General features: G+C 40.7%; 1 protein-coding gene across 3 annotated transcripts; it reads right to left on the minus strand.

The window, feature by feature from the left end:
* Window positions 1–2,512: 2,512 nt before the first annotated feature.
* LOC131234063 (uncharacterized) lies at window positions 2,513–15,127 on the minus strand. Of its 3 annotated transcripts, XM_058231039.1 has the most exons (7): window positions 14,971–15,127; window positions 9,767–9,979; window positions 8,237–8,332; window positions 7,528–7,673; window positions 7,020–7,239; window positions 5,469–5,541; window positions 2,810–2,935 (listed from the first exon to the last, which is right to left on the minus strand). In XM_058231039.1, the coding sequence occupies exons 1-6, from the start codon at window positions 15,103–15,105 to the stop codon at window positions 5,509–5,511; spliced, it is 843 nt and encodes a 280-aa protein (XP_058087022.1). In that variant the 5' UTR covers window positions 15,106–15,127; the 3' UTR covers window positions 2,810–2,935; window positions 5,469–5,508. The 3 variants fall into 3 exon arrangements, with proteins under 3 accessions (XP_058087021.1, XP_058087020.1, XP_058087022.1); XM_058231038.1 differs by lacking the exon at window positions 5,469–5,541 and having other exon boundaries at window positions 2,513–2,935; window positions 14,971–15,126; XM_058231037.1 differs by lacking the exons at window positions 5,469–5,541; window positions 14,971–15,127 and adding an exon at window positions 11,733–11,896 and having other exon boundaries at window positions 2,513–2,935.
* Window positions 15,128–22,957: the final 7,830 nt, after the last annotated feature.

Raw genomic sequence — 22,957 nt, forward strand, 5'->3', positions numbered from 1 at the left:
TGATACTCCGGCAGAGTGTCGAGGTTGGTACACGGGCACTCAGTAAAATCGGGCTTTACTGTTCAATTCGCGGGACCCACTCTATCTAAATCTTTATCATAATATCGGATTTTTTATTTTTATTTTCTACTATTATTGAGCTCCGATTAGTAGACGTTTTTTTTTTTTTTTTTTTTTTTTTTTTGCTTAATTGGAACCGTTGAATATTTCTACGTTTCAACCATTGACGTTTCTAAATTGACCAGTTAATGGATCTAAATTAGTCAATTTTTGTTTTGTTATCTATAAAATTGGGCCCCACAATTTCAACGGTTTAGTTTAAGTTAATTGAATGCCACGTGTAACAGTTCCGAGTGCTTGACTATCAACTACCCCATGGTAATTTTACTTTCATGTATGCGGATGCACACTGCATCTGTTCCTTGTGACATACATTGACTTCGATCCAGACCTTCAAATGCGGGTCCCACTTTAGATGTGGTATATATGCAAAGGGAGATTTGTTGAAATAAGACAACCTTTTATCATTCGGCATTTTAACCGTCCATTCGAAGAAGGCCACAAATTGGTCAGGTAAGATCAATTTTTTATATTAATATTTTTATTACACCTCGTTGGCAACGGGTCCCAAGATTTGGACGGTCTGGATTGAGTATACAAGTTTGGTCCACAAGTTTGGGAAGGTCAGTTTGGGTTGGGCTGTGAGCTGGGTGTCGGCTAGAAATCCTCAACTGGACCCAAGGTTGGGCTCAGGCCTCGGGCAACCCAACCCGACTTTATATGCCTAAGACAGACAATACGGTGGGCCCCACACGAGAAGTAGTTGGGCCTACAGCTAGTTCTCTCTCTCTCTCTCTCTCTCTCTCTCTCTCTCTCTCTCTCTCTAGTACGTCCAACTAGGAGGCGTGTGGGGCCTACCATAGTGTTTGTATGATGACATCTCAACCGTCCAGCAAGGTAGTCCACCATGAAATGGGATGCCCCAAAAATCAGGTTGATCCAACCATTAGATGCACGTGCCCCACATGAATGTAGAGTTTTTCATGATGTTTTTTATTGTCTTCTATGATGTGCCCCACCAAATGGTTGGATCGACCTGTTTTTTGAGCCATCCAAATTCATGGTGGGACTACCTTACTAGAAGGGTTGGATGTTGTACAAACACCATGGTGGGCCTCACACAGAAGCTGTAACTAGTTGGACGTAGAACTAGTTGCATTTCTCATATATGGAAAATTATCCTGTGTAAAGGTTTTCACCATAATATTGTGAAAACAGTATTGTGGGCCACACCATGATGTGTCGATGACATCCACACCGACCATCATGCACACCTTCCCTCACAAAATCAAGGCAATCAATGACTCAGGTGGGCCCACACAAGTAGGAACAGTTAGGAGGTGACAAAGGTTGGGCTGGGCCTCATGTTGGGCCCATGCATTATAATCGCAGTGCAATGTTACTCAACTGTCCTCAGATCATTGCACTCACAGCCAATCTCATTGTAAACAGGTAGCAACAGCTGGCTGTTTATACCACTACATTTGGCTATGTTTGGATGTTCAATTGAATTGACTTGTAGTTCATTCCATAGTTCTAAAATTCACCCACTCAAGACTCCAAAGTTGGACGAGTCGACTCAACTCAGTCATATTTCACGCCAGAGTCTTTTCGAAACTCACTCTTGGGACTGACTCGGTCCAAACCAGAAAGAGTCCTCAAGTCGGCTCAATAACTCGGTTGAGTCGACTCGACTTGACTCACAGTGACCCAGTTAAGTCACTCGCTGGTCAGTTGGATTTTGTCATAAAAGTTGTAAATGGGACACAGTTACTAATAATGTGACCGAGGTGGAATAAGTCATACACTGGCCCTGGCAAACCACGTCACACACACGGGGAAAAGGTACTGTGTCGGAGATCCACCCCATCAATCAGATGCACCCTTTCATCGTGGACCACGGGCCTAAAAATCAGGCCAATCCATGACTTACGTGGACCACACCATAGATAACAGTTGAGAGTGGATACCCACCCATTGAAAACTTCATGATCGTTTACAGGGCCCACTGAGATGTGTTCAGATATCAGCCCATCCATTGTGTGTCCCACTTGGATGAGGGGTCACCAAGTTTCAGACGGATCCAAAACTCCAGTGGGCCCCACTAAGTGCTTTAGATGTTTCAGGTATGGTGTGACCCACTTGAGTTCTGAATATGGCTGATTTTTGGGATATCTCATACCAAGAGGGGACCCACCAAATGCACGGCATGCATGTCCAACATAGATCACGGTGGGGCCCACAGAGCTCAACCTCATGGGAAGCTGCCATGAGGTCTGACCTCATAGTAACATTTTCATGGGTGTGTGTTATGTGCTTATTCCTAATACCTACGTGTTTTGTTTAATTATTTAACAGTTGGGTCTGAGTCAACCCAACCTAGCTGGACATTGGGTCGAGTCAAGTTATCGGATTTTTGAACTATGGTTCCTTCAATTCATCATAGAGTAACTAAAACAAAGAGAAAATTATATAAAAGTGGGGAAAGAACCCTTTTAAAGTCATACAATAACAAGTTTGCTGGAAACAGCAGTAATTGAAATTTGTGAGGCCAGTCCCTCGCTATTGAGTGGAGTTGGCCAAGCCCCCCTAAGTCATTTGTCATTTATTGAATACGATTAACACAGTTGGATTCTATAGAGAACCCAAAGACAGTAACCAGATATAGATTGCCGGACTATACAGCATCGGCACCATGAAATTGTTGTTGAATTATATGCTTTGCTCCTTCAACCAACATCTTCACCACTTCACCTGCTGGTAGAATCTCCTTGATAAGTCCTACGCCTTGGCCAGAGTACATAACCATGCTTTCGATATCGCCTGTTGTTGTCGCATTTGGAACAGTGCCTGCAAAACGGCGTATCTCTTTGTCCTGGCATATGGAAAACTAAAGTCAGATAATGGAAACAGAACACCAAACTTACACTGATTTCAAAGAAAAAAAATTACCAAATTCAATTTGAAAGGTTTTCAAATACCAAAATGAAGTACACCCATATATTGATTGACATACAACCTATACAGCCACTGGCGTGAAGAGAGTGAATGATGTCTTTGTGATTTATTTATTTTACTGTATAACATGTGGTAACTTCATACTGAAGATAGTTGGCCTTTATTTTTTTTTAATGAAGGGTGAGATGGGTTGGAAACATAGTTCAAAAACTCACCGAGTCAACTCAACTCAGTGAGATTTTGAGCCGACTCAGTAAGAAACTCGATTTTGAACATGAGTCAACCAAGTTTTACAGATGCTTAATGCAGCTTGCAATGACATGGCCAAGTAACTAACCAGTGAAGCATTTTTTTTTTTTCAATAAAAATTTTATGCTGGGTGAAACTGGGAAGAGATTAGAACACTGAAACTCTACTACGACAACCAAGGTATTAAATGAGAGCACTAAACATGTTTTGTTGTATGCTTTTGCCTTTTTATATCTTTTAGTGTATGATTAATTATTTATTAATATTCCTAATATTTAAATTTCATTATTAAATATCAAGTCGCGTCATATGAAGACTTGCTCGAGTCTTTGAGTTGACCCAACCTGACTAGACATCCAGTTGAGTCGAGTTTTTGGGTTTTTGAACTATGTTTGGGAAACCCAGACACAATGGAATTAGAGAAACCAACTCCCTCATTAGCTAAAGAATACACCAACTGCATTTGCCTTGTTAAGGGCACTAGGATCTGGACGGCACTATCTATCTTCGTGCTGCCTGATATCTCCTTCAAACCTCATTGGATATCAATCCTCTAGCAGGTTCATCAAATTGCATCCACGGAGCCAACCTTGATCATCCGTCTATGTTTATTTTCCCTGAACGGTCAATTACAAGCCTACTGCCCCCATAAATTCTGATAACACCTTCAATTGTGATAAGAGCCTTCATCTCCACCACTAGACAGTTCAACATCCCAATGGGTAGATGAATGTGAGCAGATAACTCAAGACTAAAATTTCCCCATACAAAATATGCAGGTTAGGGATTACACAACCAATGTCCAATGTCCAAAATATTTTGCATTGGTAAAAGAATTGCATGGAATGAGAAAGGAGACCTTTACAATTTCAGGCCATTTTGGCCAATATGGCTCAATACCTTAGTACCACTTTACCAGAGAAGTTCTCCCAACTGAATGGAATGGTGAAGAAACCATTGAATGCTCTTCCAAAAGAAAGAGTATTCTATTTATTTATTTTTTTTCCAAGGGCATGTTTGGATTGGAAACCTCAATCATTATATAATGATTATTTCTCAAGGCACTATGCAAACATGCATTCCATTTTTAAGTGTCTTCTTCAGATAGCAAGTGGAAATCTCTTATTCCTCTCACAATGGTTACCTTATATCTTGTGCTTGTGAATCCAAACTATGGAAAAGGCTAATGATTGCTTGGAGGAATCCATTATTTTCTTTGCTATCCAAACAGCACAAATGGTCACATCAGCGGAAACCTTTTCCATTTCCCTGGATTTTCCATCATTTTCCTCATATCTAAACATATGCCCCAAAACAAACTAGGTTTGTCCCAAAACAAAACACCAAAATTGACAAAATAGCAGAAAGTCCCATAGGAAAACAAAAAAAAAGGAAGAAAAGAAAAAAAAGAAAGAAAAAAGAATTGCTCTAGGTTCATGCTCAATCAACGCCTACAGGTTTTACAAGTAGGCCATGCCTTATCCTTTTTGGATTGTTAAATGAGCTGCAATAGGGCTGATTATTATACCCTCTGGAACCTTATTATGTTTGTTAGTGAAATCCTCACAGACCATTGTAATGATGAATGTAAAGAAAGATTAGTAGCCATTGGTTCCACCAAGAGTATAGGGTAAGTTTCCTCGAGATATTTTCAATGAATCCTATCATGGGAGCTTGAAACAATTAGCCATTGTTAGTTTCATCAAATGTTCTACTTAACTTAATGAAGGGATCTATAATTTAAAATAGCCCCTAAAGGATGGTTCAAAATGTTAGTTCATTGGATAAGAGGTTCAAAATGTTGGTGCATCAGATAAGAGGAATGTTGATCACTCCTTGTTCATGAACAATTCAAATAGAGCAACTTCGTGATCGCCTCTGTTGATGACATTCTCATGATGGTCACGTGGCTATCAAGGAGTTGAAAATACATCTAGTTAATGGCTTTGAGATCATTGACTTTTTTTCTTTCTTTTCTTATTTGAGGTCAATGACTTTGAGAAGGTGAAAGACTGCCTGATGATATGATTTATGAGATCAGATAAAGGAATCATTATCCACAGGGAAAGTGTGATGGGGACCTTCTATCTACATGGTCAAGCAAAATACATTTCAAATAGAAGAAAATCACAAGTCAGTAGTTTTACAGGAGTGATGGGGGGTTCACAAGTTGCAGTCATGTAAAGCTCAATATATCTGACCTTTACAAGACCATCTGTGATTTTGGTGTCGTCAATCAATTTAGGCAAGAGCTGACTTTGAACCCCTATAATGCTGTCAAGAGAATTCTCAGGTACATTAAATCTGGACAAAGTGAGGCTATTATATGGTTCTCATCATCATCATCTATCCTTGACAGTTCAGCATACTGATATCGATCATGATGAATGGCATCAAGATAGAAGATCCACCACTGGTTCTAGAACACATTGAAAAGAAGCTTGTCACATGGAAAAGCAAGACGCAAACTGTAGTCTCTATTTCCAGTCTATCAATTTGCATAGCGGAGAATTTGGTGTTAAACAGAATGAACAAACAATATAGAGGGTAACAGTCACCAAGTCAAAGAGAAGTTAACAAAAAGGAATTCTCAAAAATGCCTTCTCTCAAAAGACAGCCCAGCTTGGAGTGTTCAACCCTGGGAAGGGACCGTAAAGAGTTTGAAGTATCTATAGGAAATTTGATGCATGACAATTAACCACTTGCTCTAAAAGCTACTGATAGAGCATGGCGAACCAATCCCTTTATCTCATAGCCCAGGCCCCACATCCCATGGGTTAGGACCTCGACTGAACCCCCCTCATGGGCCCCACTTCACATGGGTTCCGCTTCACATGGGCCACCTGCCTCACACAGGTGGGGCCTGTCTCACACGGGCTGCCCACCCTAAGTGTGCCCCTGCATACCACAGGCAACCCCACTCGAGCCCGGTGTGAAACTGCCCCTGCATTAAAATTTCCATCCTTGTATTTCAGTTATGCTAGTCTTTCTTGTATTATGGGAATCTTCTACTTGAGATTCTTCCAAGTGTAAATATTGTATCTGGGTTTCAGCTAATGAGATAATGAGAATACAAACAGTCCACATTTGCCCTCTCCAAGCCATTCTACTCTTTTTCATGTTGCATCCCATCCAGGTTGTAGCTCAGTAGTGAAAAGCACGGTAAGATGAATGGATTGGCACCAAAATATTTGTCCAGACAAACATACCACTTTTGACTACATATTTATTCAACTCACAAACATTTTCACCTGTCCCAATGATGTCAATCAGTGATAAAGATGATGCTTACTTGTCCAAATTATCCAAGTGAATTACTCTAATACCGTTTTGTCAAGGGAAAAAGAAAATAGAATTAAACTGGGACATTTGGGATTGCCAAGGGACACAGCCAAATGTGATAACATGGCACGCTAAACCGCTTATCAGACAGAACCAACACATAGATGCCCTGGGCCATGTGCATTGAACATGGACCATCGGTTGATTATTGACTGTCCATTTCTTTTGTATGAGTGTGGACAACCTTATGAGTGGACCAGTGTAGGTTTTGGGCATCTACATGATGACGCCTCTTGAAGAACAGCTTGGATCCCATGCTGGCATATCTGGGTCCCTTGGCAAGTCCTAATGCTGTCCTGTTAGCATGCCTCAAACAGAAATCATAGTATCTAGGAGAACTTGTCATAAAAAGATATCATCCAAGAAAATAATCTGATATTATAGTTGCAAAAGAGAGAGAAGATGCTGACCACGCCATGTATCATTGAGTGGCCAATGACAGGATGATTGGCTTCATTTTCATGGTCTGGAAGAAGTCTCCAATCATTAAAGAAATCCGTCTTCAGCACGCGTTGTGGTGCACCGGGCCAACGCGAACGGCCAAATATATTTGTATACTCAGTTTTATCTAATTCAACCAGCTTTCTTTTATATATAGGGTGAGCATAGCTTTCCTCTGTAGCAAGGAACCTACATCAAGCAACGAATCTATATAAGACACCATGCACTTGGACAATTTGATGTGATGTTTTGACTTCAAATTAATAGGACTATACCAATTGAATTGTCTTGTAATATTTATTTTCATTCAAAAACAAGTAAATTAACACTTGGAATTGCAATTAGGACTTCATCACCATTATAAATGAAGATGGTCCCAACCATTTTTGAAGTTTCCTCTACAATGAATTAAATGGATTGCAATTCCGTTCACCTAAACATCCAAATCGACCCTATATGAAATAGTGTGTTGCGCACCGAGTGCCAAGGCAGATTCCCTGAGCACCAAGAGCCAATGCAGCAACATAACCACGTGCATCCACAATACCCCCTGCAGCAATTACAGTTATGTCACACCCAGACACCAAATCAACCACTCTCAGCAACAATGGCATCAATCCTTCCTGTACAAGAACAAAAGAAAATTCAAATCTGAGAAGGCAAATGAATACCAAAGAAATATTTACCAAGAGATCTCTTGACCCTAATAAATTGAACCCTTCATTTTGAAACGAAATGCAGAGGATTGAGACCACCCGAAGAAAACTGACATTCAAACAAGATCATGACAATCCATGATATTTTTACAATCACAAGGGCAGTGAAATGTTAAACATCACAAAAATAATTATACTGAGGCCATAAATCAAATGACCATGAGATTCTGTAAATGACAAATATTTTTACAGTATCATGTATTTGGAGAGCAGGCAGTTGACTAAAATAAAAAAATAAAAAATAAAAATAAAAACAAAAGAAAAGGAAAAAGAAAAGAAAACAAAACAAAAGCAGACAGTTAACAGAGAGACATTTTGTTCCTTATTTAAATGGTATTGAACCTCCATAGACAATATAGATAAGTAAATTCCTGGGGAATCCATGAATGATGGTCTGAAAACATTTAAGCATATATCACAGTAGTGTGTTAGGTGACACCCAATATGAAGTTTTGGAAAGATGCCACTACCTGACCAATCACATGACCCCCTGCTTCACGTCCTTGGACAATAATGGCATCTACGCCGGCATTCATAGCTTTCTGTGCTTCTTCGAAACACCCAATCTTGCATGAAAAAAATGAACAAGTTAAGTGAATGTTCAAAGACAATACAAGTAGACCAGCAGCCTGAAAATGAAATGAAAGATTGCTACTGGAATATCATCCCAAAATCATATATTTATGTTATTGAGGTATCATCTGGGCAAAAAAAAAAAAAAAGATGCATTAAGATGGTGCTAAATAACCATCAACTTCTACTCTTATTGGCATGCAGCATCCAAACAACAGTTGATTTGACAATATACTTTGGCATCAATACATGATTAAGCTTCAAAACCTCAAACTTGCAAGAACTGTGAAAGACAAATCTCACTTTCACAGCCAAAGATTCAAAGAAAATGTCAACAAATTCCCTGTAATGGTGAAGGTTTTCACATCGTTGAGAACAATCAAAACAAACCACCTTCTAGGATAGACTAGACAGATTTTTCTCTCAATAGGAAATGTTATCTACCCAAACACTGGTCAGAGAAGTGACTACTTGAGATCATTGGAAAGTGTTTCTGTTGGCAATTGAGGAGGTCATGATAGCATTGAGAAACCACTTATGTTTGGTGAAATCGTCTTCTTACCTCCAGGCCTCGTACAGAAATTTATAGCACCAAGACAGAGTCCCTGATGCAGGAAAGCAAAGGCCGGAGGAAATAAATGATTTGGATATTAAAAGGAGAAAAGAAACTCCCCCCTTTTAGAAATTAGTAAATTAAAAGGGAGATGCCTACTGGTTGGAAGCCTGAAAGACTAACTTGGCATTGTGAAACTTTTCTTTTTCTAGAAAAATATCGCATGGAAGCAACAGTTGGAAATTGGAATGACTAAAAGGATATCAAAATGCCAAATATATAACAAGACTGCAAGAAACTCAACAATGATTGTCTCATAGCAGAGAATTCCTTGACCTCTACCTCCAAAATTGACAGTTTGTACTGTCCTCGCTGAGCAGTGTTTTTGCTGATTAACATAATCCTCTTAATGCAACCTTGCAATGGGGTGACTATAATCATCACTTCAACTTCAATATATTTTAGAAAGTTGAAATGGCAAGAGAATAGCATGACCAGCAATTTCAGTGTGTGTGGACAGACCTGAAACCTCGAGTGGAAAACAGATGCTGTCCGCCCCAAACACAAGCAGCACTATTTCTAGCAAGAATTGAAACTAAACATTTTGTGATTTGGTGCAGAAATGTGCCTTTTGTTGCTTCAAATTTGAAAAACAATCACCACCAAGACATCCTTCTTCGAAACCGAATTTAGAAAAGCACAAAATCTGCCCAAATAGGAATATGGACAAAGATCCAAACACGCCCACAATGTTTGAATGAATCAGAAAACTCACAAATTCCTTTCACAGCAAGCACAACTATTCCATACCACAAAATATTTCAGAGAATCAGAATGAAGAATTCCAAGCACTACAATAATTAAGAGCACTCACTTGGTGAACGACCTTGACCCCTGCTTGATGAGCTTCAGATACAAGCTCCTCCGGGTATTCACCCCACGAAACCTGCAAGAGTGCAACCTTCTCATCCAGTACAACCTTTATATTCTCCTTGTGAGGGAATACTAGGACAAAACCAACCCCAAATGGTTTGTCTGTCAGGGTTCTTGTCTTTCTTATTAGCTCCCTCAAATGATCAGGCGACTCCTGCGAAATGTCACATTAAAGGATCAATAATGGACTGTATAAAATGACTAGTAAGCTAAATGCTTCTGACTGTAAAGATTTCCATATTCACTTGTGACACTCAATGCATAATTCCCATTTTCCTTGACTTCTCACAAAAGGAAAGGGTTGTGAACATTGAGCAAGATGGATACCGCAATAGTCTTTTCAACATTTTTAGTTTTGCAACCAATCAAAAACTAAAATTAATGACATAACGTGTGGAATAATAATTGACCAATCTTGTCCTCACACAACCTCTGTAACATAGAATTTTACAACAAGCCCATTAATGCAACTTAAAACCACTACCCACAGCTTCAGTGTATATCCCCATCTATTGAACTTGGACAAGGAGATGGAAACATAGTGCCGGATAAGGTGGCTTTTGAAAGTTGGATTCGCCAACACTCACGAGGCTTCTCAAAGTGTACACAGGTTTCAGTTTTGATAAGTGGGGCACATGGTTAGGCAATCTAGAGGACTGGGCTGTTGTATCCCATTATAGATGTACCATGCCTTGATTGGAAGATCCTAGCCACAAACACACATTTTACACAAAACTACATAATTAATACTGAATTTACATTCTGGTACCTTTTTCAAAAGGTTTTCAATAAGCTACCTCATTAATCCAAGTAATTATCATCTAAGCACCTTCCGTTAGAATTTATTAATGGCAGTTCAGGTCAGCCCAGGAGAGCAAAGGCATGTGCAGCTCGGGTAGGCCCACCGTCATGTTTATGTGAAATCCACCCTAACCACCAGGTGCATCACCACCTGCTAGGCCTAGGGCCCAAAACTCAGCTCCATTTGTGCTTCAAGTGGACCACACGATTGGAAACAATGTAGTATACAGGGCAACACTCACCCTCCAAATTGTTTCCTTTGGTGTGGCCCACATGCATCATGGGTAGGCCTAATTTTTGGGCCCCCATCCTATATTTTTGTATGGCATCTAATCGTTAGAGTGGATTTCATATAATCATCAGGGTAGGCCGTATAAAAATCAAGGGAGGACTTCTCTCTCCCAACTGTTTCCTTTGGTGGCCCACCTGAGTCACGGGTCAGCCTGATTTTGGGCCCTAGGCTAAGTAGGATGACACATCTAATGGTTGGAGTGGATCTCTCATACACATCATAGTGGGCCCGTCAAAATAAAGGGTGGGCGTCCCATGAGATTCTCCTTTTGTAATATATCAGCAGAAATGTCTTTTTCTATAAACAGTTGGAGAGAGACGACCCCCCAAAAAAAATTTACAAGGCTCACCATGATGATTATGTGAAATCCCACTAATAAATTCTAACTGAAGGTACTCAAATGATATTTACTTAGATTAATGAGGTAGCTTATTGATAACCGTTTTGAATAAGGTACCGGAATGTAAATTCTATATTTATTAGGTAGTTCGTTGTAAAATTCCCTAAATTTTAATAGACCCAAATCCATTTCACACTAGAAAACCCACTTCGAATTTTTGCTGATTTCTTTTTGAATTGTAAACTTTTGGTAACTAAACTCCAAATATGATACAACAGCTGATGAATGCATTTCAATTCAATCTAGATATCTATCTTTCTACGTGTGAATCAAAAATTCCATCCGAGTCTCACATCACTACAGAAATCCATTTAAGAATATTAAAAAGAAAAAATCAAAGCTGGGGATTTCCTCATTCGATCAGAAATTTCAAATAACAAGTAACAGAGAAAATTATAAAAAGCGAAACGTTACCCAATCGGGAGCTCTGAGGATTCCAATACCGCCGGCATTAGCGACAGCAGCGACAAGTTCGGGTCCCGATATATCGGGTCCCAGCGGGCCCTGGACTATGCCAGTCTCGAACCCTAGAATCCCTCTCCAACCCATCATCTCTCTCTCTCTCTCTCGATGCAATGGAGTCGTTTTAAGCGCCTAAGACCTCGACCGTTATACGGCGGCGTGCGATAACAAACCGTAAAGTTCTTTGACTAGAATACGCGGGCTGGCAGAATACACCCTCCCTTTACCACGTCAGGAGCGACGTCACAGTGGACGCTGGTCTTCGTGGGGTTGATTATTAAACTTTAAATAAATATAAATAGGGAATTAGCTTATACTCTTGCTGCAAATGATACTTGATACGCTGGCACGTAGAAATGGTAAATGTAACGTATATCGACTCAAATTAAACTGACTAAATTGTGAAACGCACTGCCGCTAGGTTACAATATAAAGATAAGATTGGTTAAACCATCCTGACCTCCGATGCATGGACACTTGTACTTTGAACTAAGACCGTTGGATATTTTTCATTTTTAACCTTCTAATAAATGTCGCAATGTGATTCATGGATTACCAGATAAAAGCAATATTTTTTAATGATACATCTAAAATTGTTGTGCCCAATGGTTTGGAAGGTTACTTTGAATTAACTGCATGATATGTATGCAATTTCTTAATAAATTAGAACTGCCTGTGCATCATTTATAACATACTGCCAGAGTATTAAAATATTTCTCACATAATATTAATGAAAATAACATAGATATATTAAATAAAGGTGCAAAGTGGAGGCAAGTAAAGTCAGATGCAACCAGGAAACAATGATGTGGGTGAGACACTGACGGCAATGGCACACCTTAATGTTTGCATTATATACTCCCCATCTATTTATTTTTTTCAGCTTTTTTTAGGCCAGTTTGGGTAGATTGGACTACAAGAAATAGCAGTTATTGGCCATTAAAAATCTTTTGTAGGTTACAAAAGTTTTCATTTTTTAATTTTATTAAGGTTTGTGTGACATTAGCAATAGATTAGATGATCAATAAACATTATGATAGATGCTAGGAAGTTTTTAATGGTGGGTATTCAGTGGCAACTGATTCCTGTGGTGTGGTCCACGTGGCTTGGGGAATAATTACACCTGTAAATGTTTTATGGGTATAGGGCAATCCAAACACGCCCTTAGGCTTTTTCGCTCTTGATGCCCCAGTGTACGGAACAAATAGACAGCTATACATTATCTCTAGACATTTATTTCTTCCTGTACTCAACTGCATGAAATGGCCTGATTTTTAGACTCGATGGTCTAACCGAAACACTTTTGTTGCCATCCATTTCTTCCCGTGGCCCAGCTGCTTGAAACAGGCTGGTTCGGGTCACCAGGCAAATACAGGTTGGGCTTGGGCCAATAACAAGGGCCGTGGTTCATGTACGTATCTGATTTTGAACATAACTGATAAGCTGGTGGGCCCCAGCCGTATCATTTCAGCCTGATCGAGCCCAAGAATAGGCTCCTTTTTTAGTAAGCAGGCTTGGACCTGAAATTGAAGGGCCAGCTATGAAATGGTCTTGAATTGGGCCTGACTAGCTTACACCTTGCTATATTCAAATCAGGCTTCAGCAGCCACCCTAGCTATTGACTCATCTGAATCACCTCGGACTCGATCAGATCAGGTCCCATTAATCACCGTGAGTCAAAAATGGTTGTAAGGGGTTACTCAGCCTGACTCGAAAAAGCCACGAATTGACTCGGAACCGAAGGAGACGGTTCAAATCACCAGGTCTTAAAACCAGGTTAAAAGTAGGATTATTTTTCAAAGGCGTATACAAATCAAGATCGTCAGGGACAAAAGCACGCAGGTCCATTCATCAGGTGGGTCGTGCCTGTATGTTGAGTCGGACACCGCGTTATCCATTGATTCAAACGTCACGGTCCACCTAATGAGAAAAACGGTCTAATTTTTGTGACAGATGATCTTCATGGTGGGGCCATGGTTTCTACGAGAAAAAAGAGGGTTTTGGTGTGTGTGTGTGTGTGTGTGTGTGTGTGTGTGTGTGTGGGAAATGGTTCTATAGGGTCGAGCTCATGGGAACTCCCCATGAGGTTGAGCAGTGTGGGCCCACCATGATGTATGTCGAACATCTACCCCATCAGTCAGATGCATCATTCCATAGTGGGCCTAGGGCTTAAAAATCAAGTTAATCCATGACTTGTGTGGACCACACCACATACAAAAGTTGAGAGGGGTTACCCTCCATTAAAACATTCATAATCATTTTTTAGGCCACCGAGATGTCGTTCATAAATCCAGACCATCCATTATGTGTGTCCCACTTGGATAAGGGGTCAAACCACGTTTAAGATGCATCCAAATTTCAGGTGGGCCCCACCAAGTGCTTTTATATGTTTTAGGCATGTCTTCACATGATTTTAGATGGAATGGCCCACCTGAGTTCCGTATACGGCCGATTTTTGAGATATCCCATAATTTAAAGGGGACCCATCAAATGCATGGTGTTGATGTTTGGCATACATCATGGTGGGGCCCACACTGCTCGACCTCATAGGGAGTTCCCATGAGCTTGACCGTACAAAACCTTGTCCATATATATATATATGTGTGTGTGTGTGTGTGTATTATTAATTAAATATTTAATTTGGAAGTTAGGTCAGGTTGGGAGCAAGCTCAACTTAACTCGAGGTAAGCTTGCCTCGACTTGATCTATTAGCTCACCTCAACTTCGACTCGAAGGTTTTAGCAAACAAGCCAAGCTTCAATAGTAAGCTTGAGGCTGAGCTCGAGCTTGAACTTGAGAAGAGCATGGACAAGCCAAGCCAAGCTTGACCCACCTCAACCCGACTCAGCTCGATGCATAGCCCTAGTCAAACTTAGGATACATCTAAACTAGGCCCCTAATATGGTCGGTTTTATTTCAACTACTAGTATGCCATGCACGCAATTCCTCTGTGGTCTACCATGCCAGCGTATTATCTATCTTTCTCCGTAGTCGACTCAATCTAGATATCTTTCCATGTGTGAACCGAAAATTTCATCCGCCTCTCACATGACTACAGAAATCATTTTAAGAAATGTAAAAAGAAAAAAGAAAACCAAAAATCAAAGTTCAAAGAACCAAGTAATTCATCATTCGATCAGAAATTTCAAAGAACAAGCAAGGGTTAAAATTATAAGAAGCCAAACATTACCCAATCGGGAGCTTTGAGGATTCCAATACCGCCGGCGTTAGCGACAGCAGCGACAAGTTCAGGTCCTGATATATCGGGTCCCAGCGGACCCTGGACTATGCCAGTTTTGAACCCGAGAATCCCTTTGTACCCCATATCTCTCTCTCTCTCTCTCTCTCTCTCTCTCTCTCTCTCTCTCTCTCTCTCTCTCGATGGAATGGCGTCCTTTTAATAGCCAAAGAAAGACCTGGACCGTTATACGGCGGCGTGCAATAAAATGCGCGGGCTGGCAGGATACACCTACCCTTCACCATCAGGAGCAACGTCCACCGTGACGCACTGGTCATTGTGGGGTAAACACTAATCTTTAAATAAATATAAATAGGAGTTAGTTGATCCTCTGGCAACATATGACGCTTGATATGCGGGCACGTAGAAATGATAAAAGTAACGTATATCAACTCAAACTAAGCGAACTAAATTGTGAAACGCACTGCCGCTGGGTCACATTATAAAGATTGGATTGGTTAAACCATCCTAACCTCTGATGCATGGACACTTGTACTTTGAAATAAGACCATTGGATATTTTTTACTTTTAACCTTCAATAAATGTCCAGCAATATAACATATGGATTACCAGATAAAAGCGATATTTTTTTAATGATACATATAAAATTGTTGTGCCCAATGATTTGGAAGGTTAGTCTGAATTAACTGTAAGATATGTATGCAATTTCTCCCCAATTTACCACGACCTGTCTTTCATTCATCACACTCTACCAGAGTATTGAAGTATTTCTCATATAATATTAATGAAAATAACCTAAATATATTAAATAAAGGTGCAAAGTAGGGCAACTCAAGTGGATATTATTATTCTTTTATGCCCTTACATAATTATTTACACTCCACCGGCCTATGAGAGCCGGAAAATATGCCAAGAGACGTGTTGGTGTTGGGATTGAACACCCACCATTTGAAACTTCTCGAGAGCTACACAAGTTTTGATCTGGAGATATTTGTTTTTTACCTTCATCCAGCTCTATTTGACGTTATTAGCAGGTGGGATGGCAAATAAACATCACCACGGCTCTAAGAAGGTTGGGTGTCATTATCACTGCTGCTTACTGTGGTTGGATCCACTTGAGCCTTTGATTTGGCTCACTTTTTTCAGCTCATATACTAAAATGAATGGACGGCGTGGGTAAAAAACCCATATATCACAGTGGGCCCCACAGACACTTCTGATGTTTCCCTTTGTCCAATTAAGGGACTTGATTGGTCCATCAGTTACAACTAGTAACAGAGACAAGGGACTAAGCTATTCACCCTTGCCCGAACCAAGCAAAGATATTAAACCCAGGCCCTGGCCCATTGTCACCCCTTAGGGATGGGCATGGGTGCCCTTATACCGACATAAATCCCGCCAATGGTTGGCTTGAGGGTTTGTACATAACTCATGTTGTCATGTGGATTGTCAATCAAGTGCGGCTCATCTAGAGATTCGCATGCTTTGATACGGTCCAATCGATGTTGCAAATATCCAACCATAGGAAAACCCTATGCGCGTTTATACACTTGGATTGTTCTGCTCTTTCAAACAGATTCACGGTGCTCTTTGAGCAGAAAACAGCTCATCTCACGTGCTAGTAGAATCATTACACGTGGGAATGTTTTACGGGCACAGGGCAATCCAAACACGCCCTTGAGCTTTTCCACTCTTTAGATGCTCTCCCGTGTACGGAACAAGTAGACAGCTATAACGCTTCTCTAGCCATATATTTCTTCCTGCACTCATCTGCATGAAACGGCCTTATTTTAGGTCAGATGATCTAACCAAAAAACACTTTTCTTACCATCCATTTCTTCTCGGGGCCCAGCTGCATGAAACAGCCTGCTTCGGATCACCAGCAAAAGCCAAATAAATACAGGTTGGGCTTGAGCCAATAACAGCGGCCGTGGTTCAGGCATGGATCTGATTTTGAACCTGACTAATAAACTGGTGGGCCCCAACCGTATTATTTCACCCAGCTTAACCCTAAGAATAGGTCCGTTATTAGCAAGCGCGGTTGGACCTGAAATTGAAGGCCCAAATATTAAATGGGTTTTGATTGGGCCTGACTTTCCACTTGCTGTATTTAAATCAGGCTTTAGCAAGACAGCAACCACCCCAGATGTCGACTCATCTGAGTCATCTGGCACTGTGGTTTTCACAAGAATAAGAGTAGAAACGCCACTGGAAGAGACTAGATTAGATGTACATGTATCGAACAGGGACTACCCTATAGGGAAGCTTTTGGTACATGTGGGGGACCGACTGGTCAACCATCATTGATTAACTAGGCCTCAAATGTCCTTGAAATTCACCAGTCTTAGCCTTGCAATTGATGGCTGAGAATGTGAACGGTGGAAATTGGCGCCGCTCACGCTGATTTATGTTTGCCTTGGTATTTGTATGTGCTGATTTGGATTGATGATGCAGTAAACTTGAAGTCGTCACTAGATAATTAGCCCAAAATCCCGCAATCAGCTAAAACCTGCAGAATCTATAGAAGCCAGAGAATCCGAAGACTCTTTTACTTTAAACTAACTCTTGATCTGCAACCTACAATTCTGAATAAGAGACCTCAGTCACAGAAAAAGAAGATGTTAGACACGCTCTCTACCCATACAGGCATACGATCTCTACTTCGTGTGGTAAGATTATCTTAGAGAATAAAATGATAGGATACGAAGTAATAAAATAAGACTAAGCAGACTTGAATTTCTAATATGGCAAAGTCTAGAATTCCAACAAGCTGCATATCATACTTCCAAAGAATGCCTACTGAAGAAATGAGGTTATACAATAGGAAATGTGATGATGCTAGAATGTTATATAAGAGAACTAGATTACCATGAGTTTATGATATGACAGGATCCAGAATTCCGACAAACCATGGACATACGTTCAATAGTAACCTAGAGAAGTAGGGGTATTGAGAATGACAATATTGATGCAATTGATGAGAGTATAAATGCTAGTGGTAATGGTACAATCTTTCACTTGTACTTGACATGGCTTAAATGTTTAGGTGCATCATGGTTGGAATGATCAGCCTAAGTGGAATTGAGAGGCTAAGAGATGGCTTGATAAATCTAGAGGGGGGCGAGAAAATATGGGAGCTTGAGAACTCTCTCTCTCTCTCTCTCTCTCTCTCTCTCTCTCTCTCTCTCCTTCTCTTTGTTGGTTGGTAGTTATTGTTATTGGTATGAATAGAGAAGGGGGTATTTATAGCCCCTTTGGATGACTTTTATGTACTTCAAAGGTTTATGAAGAGCAAATGATGATGTGACGGTTTTGGATTGGTAGAGAGAAGAGAGATGCCATGTGGAACTTCTTTATAGGTTGATGGGCTTGGTAATATGGTAAATAGTAGGAATTCTAAAATCAAATAGGTCCTAACAAAGCTAACTTTTAAGGGAGTAACAGTTGTGTCTTCGAGGGCGCATCTGTCAAGGTGGGGTGGTAATCCGCCTTTGTACGGTTGCTTCCGAAGTTCCGCTGGTGGGCTTCTTTCGAGCCCTAAGAGTGACCCAAAGCCTATTTTGGTTATTTTGTTAAAAAATGGCTTAAAACTGGTTCATTTATGACCTGAAAGTAACTCGAAAAAAAAATGGATTGATTATGGGTAAAGGTTTGGACATGCTTTGGCTTGCGTGACGACTTAAGTTAGGTTAGGATTTGGGGTAATTGAATAGATTAGGTTCAGCTAGGGTTTAGATCATGTTTGAGAAAATGACTGCAGTTCTAGGTAGGGTGTAGGGTTTAGGTTCAGTTCCTAAGGATCATTTATGCCTTATAAAGTTGCTAACCTGGGTGGAATGCCTACAAAGAAAGAACACATAAACTCCACGTTCAAGGAAATAAGGGCCAGAGGAATTAGCTAGGAAATTACGCTAGGGGTGTCAACGGGCTGGTAGATGATCTGGGCTTGCAGTTTCTTTGGGCCCATATTTTGAACTTATTGGGCGGAGCCGGAGGTCAGGCGTACTCAAAATAAAATTAAGTAGGCCGAGAAGACGATTAAGATCTTCGATTCGATGCAAATTGTATGCAATTTCCTATCAACAGTGCAGCACAAAGTTATAAGTCCTGGAATGAATCTTAGACGTGCCAATCATATAGAGTTCGGCATGCCGGAGCATGATCGACCCTAGTACGGTGGAGCATGATATAAATTCGGACTCGATTGCCTATGCCCCGTATTGTTGGAAGCTGTGTGGGACCCACAGAGATTCCTATGACAAATCCACTCCATCCATCAGTTTTGCAAGGCCACAATATGATGAGATTTTAAAAAACAGACAGATAAAAAACTAAAATGGGCCACGCCAAAGGAGACAGTGGGAACAGAAATGCCCACTATTGAAACCTTCCTGGAGCTGACCATGGTGTTGATATGCCATCCAAACCGTTCATGGGTAACTACCACTCAGATAAACTATGCACACAAATATCATTCTGATACGAAACTTCTATGGCCCCCACAGTTTCCAATCGTAGGCTTTCAATCCCTACTTTTTGGTGGGGTATGGCCCGCATGAGTTCTGAATCTGCCTTATTTTTCGAATCTATAATACTGTGGTCTTGCAAAACTGTAAAGTGGATTGCCAGTGACCCGGCCATGGAAATGTCTCTATGCCCGGGGCTGTGTGGGGTCCACAGAGATGTCCCTTACAAATCCACTCTGTCCAACTGTTTTGAAAGACCAATGTAGGACAGGATTCTAAAAATCAGGCAGATCCAAAACTCATATGGGTCACACTATCACGATCTTCATATGCATTCCAAACCGTTCATAGAATTATTACCACTCACAGAAACTGTAGAAACAAATATCATATTCATACAAAACTTCAGTCACCGCCAGTTAAATCCCCACTGTTTCGTGTGGTATGGCCCACATGAGTATTGGATCCGCGCGATCTTTAGAATCCTGTCCAAAAGAGATGGATGGAGTGGATTTGTCATGGATATATCTATGGGCCCCACACAGCTCTGGGCACAGATATGGACGGAGTGGATCTGTCACCCAAGATGGTGCGGCCCTTACCGTGTGGCCATCTTGACGTATATATTCTGTATCCACCACGTCTATCTTTTCTTTCGGCTTATTTTAGTGCATGATCCCAAAAAATGAAGTAGCTCTAATTAACAGGTGGACCATATCATTAGAAATAGTGGTGATTGGCCATTAATGGGCCACAAAAGTTTTGGAGGAAGCGGTTATTTGTTTTTTCCCTTCATCCAGGCTAATGCTGACCTTATTAGTATATTGGAGGCCAAATAAACATTAGGGAGACATTAAGGTGTATCTTGAGAAGTTTTTAATGGAATGGTGTTTAACCACCACTGTTTCCCAGAGTACGGTCTACCTGAGATTTGGATCTTCTTCATTTATGAGATCATGCCCTAAAATGATCTGAAAAAACCGATGGATGGCATGGATACAGAATTTATACGTCAAGGTTGGCCCCATGGTAAGGGCGGCACCATCTTGGATGAGGCAGGATCTCACGTAATCCGCTCCACGCAAAATTGATGGACCGAATGGATATGTCGTACGTGGGCATCTCCGCGAGCCCGACAGCTTCCGAGAAAGGGGTCACTGGAATATCTAACGCAGGCTTTGGCAAGAAGTTAGGATGATAGGTGCCGCCCACTGCGATGTTTGTGAGAAATTCGCCTGTCTATCCGTTTTGTGAGATCATTTCAAGACTTGCAACGGAAATTAAAGTGCAACCAAAACTCAAATAAGCCATTAGAAACAGAAAAATGGAAAAAGAGTTCCTTACGGTTGAAACTTTCACGGGCTTCACCTTCATGTTTATATGCCACCCAAACCGTTTATGAGGTCATTTCCTCGTGATGAAGTGAAAACAAAAAACAGTCTGACATGAAGCTTTTGTAGCCGTAAAAATGTTTCAACTGTGGTTGTTAAATTCCTATTGTTTCCTCTCGTGCGGCACATTTGAGCTTTGGATCCTCCTAAATTTATGTCGCGAGTCCTAAAATCAGTTGGCAAAGTGGTTAGACCGGATGGATTTCTCACAAACATCACGCTGTCCCCAACTAGCATTCCAGAAAATGATGTCTCTGTGCCGGGGGCACATGCAATCGGCTTCCTTGTTATGATTAACAAAAGTACGGGACTGGGCTTCAGCTCGAAAAATTAGAATTTTAATAGGACAGGTGGAGTTATTTGATACTCTGCAGAGTATGATATTTGATACGCAGTTAATCCAAGGTTGTGCACGTGGCATACTTTAACTAACATTGAATCAACTATATCGTTGAACACACTGTCAGTATATCATGGTCCAAAGTCAGATTGGTTGAACAATCCTAACCTCTGGTTTATGCAAACTTACTTGTTAAAATACAGCCCTTAGATAACTTTAATTTTTAACCGTCCCATAAATGTTCACATTCCATTAGTCAGACAATCAAGGACGCGGATTGCGTCCTACCCCCGCCCGGACGGTAATCCGTCCGGGCAGGGCTCTGTGGGGCCCACTGTGATGTAAGTGCTTTATCCACGCCGTTCAACGATTATTTCAGATAAATTTAGTATGTCAAACAAAAAATGAGGCAAGTCCAAGGCTTAAATGGACCACAACAAAGGAACTGCACCGATATCCGCACACAATCATCGCACAACTGTAACTCTCGATTGGTCGATCCAAAGCTTTGACGGTCGAGGGACCCTTCGACCGGTCGAAAATCTCAAGAATTTCAAATGCAAGATCATGGACTTCGAGCCAAACTTTCTTAGGGCTAGTCGAACTTTTCCAGATTTAAGACATCTGTTAACAACGATCTCCACCATGTCTTCAATCTTCAACTGTGTAGCTTCTTGCCCTCTTCTCTTATTTCTTTATCGCATCATAGCTTAAATCAATGCTTCTCGTGCACACTTTGTCTTTCTTTTACGTCATCACCAAGCCTAGAAAAGTCGCACAGAACTGAACTTCTCTGTAGGAACGACCTTGATGAGCATGTCTGTTGGATTCACGCTGGTGTGAATCTTCTCCAGTGTTACGCCTCCTTCCTTAAGCACCCGTCAGATAAAGTGGTGACGAACATTAATTTGTTTAGTACGTAAGTGATAAACATAGTTTTTATCCAAATTAATAGCACTCTCGCTATCACAATTAACCAGCATGTCCACTTGTTAAAGCCCTAACTGATTTATCATGCCTCTTAAACAAACACATTCTTTAAATGATTCTGTCACTGCTATATATTCTACTTCGGCCGTGGAAAGAGTCACCACGAACTGAAGCTTTAACATCCAACTAATTGCTCCACTCGCTAATACAAATGAGTAATATGAAGTAGACTTTCTAGAATCCGCACTGCTTATGTAGTCTGAATCCACATACCCTACTAACTTGTCCCTATCTTTCCAAAATTTAAGACATAGTCTTTTATACCCTGAATGTATCGAAGTAACCATCTCACCACCCCGGATATTGCTTACCGGGGTATTTGCTTACAACATTGATAGCCTGTGAAATAATTGGTCTAATACAGATCATGGCATACACTACCAACCGCATTCGAATAAGGCTCATAAGATATATTCTGCTTTTTCCCATCTATTTTGGGACATGTCCTGAGGAAAAGTTGAGAAGAGATGCATAAGGAATGCTCACCGGCTTTGCCTGGTCCATCACATACTTGATCAAAACCTACCCAAGATATTCTGTCTGAGATAACCAAAGTCTACTCCTCTTCCAGTCTCTATCAATGCCGAAAACCCTTTTTGCAGCCCATAGATCCTTCATCTCGAATGTCCCGCTTAACCGAGTCTTCCGTACATTGATTTCAAACATGGCTTGATTGGTGATCAACATGTCATCAACATACAATTTCAGGATGATGAATGTGCTATCACTTAGTGTCTTGCAATAGACACAGTGATTGTATTCACTCCTAAAAAATTTCTAACTCACCATGA

This window comes from Magnolia sinica, chromosome 2 (genome assembly GCF_029962835.1).
Source record: "Magnolia sinica isolate HGM2019 chromosome 2, MsV1, whole genome shotgun sequence".
Taxonomy (NCBI): Eukaryota; Viridiplantae; Streptophyta; class Magnoliopsida; order Magnoliales; family Magnoliaceae; genus Magnolia; species Magnolia sinica.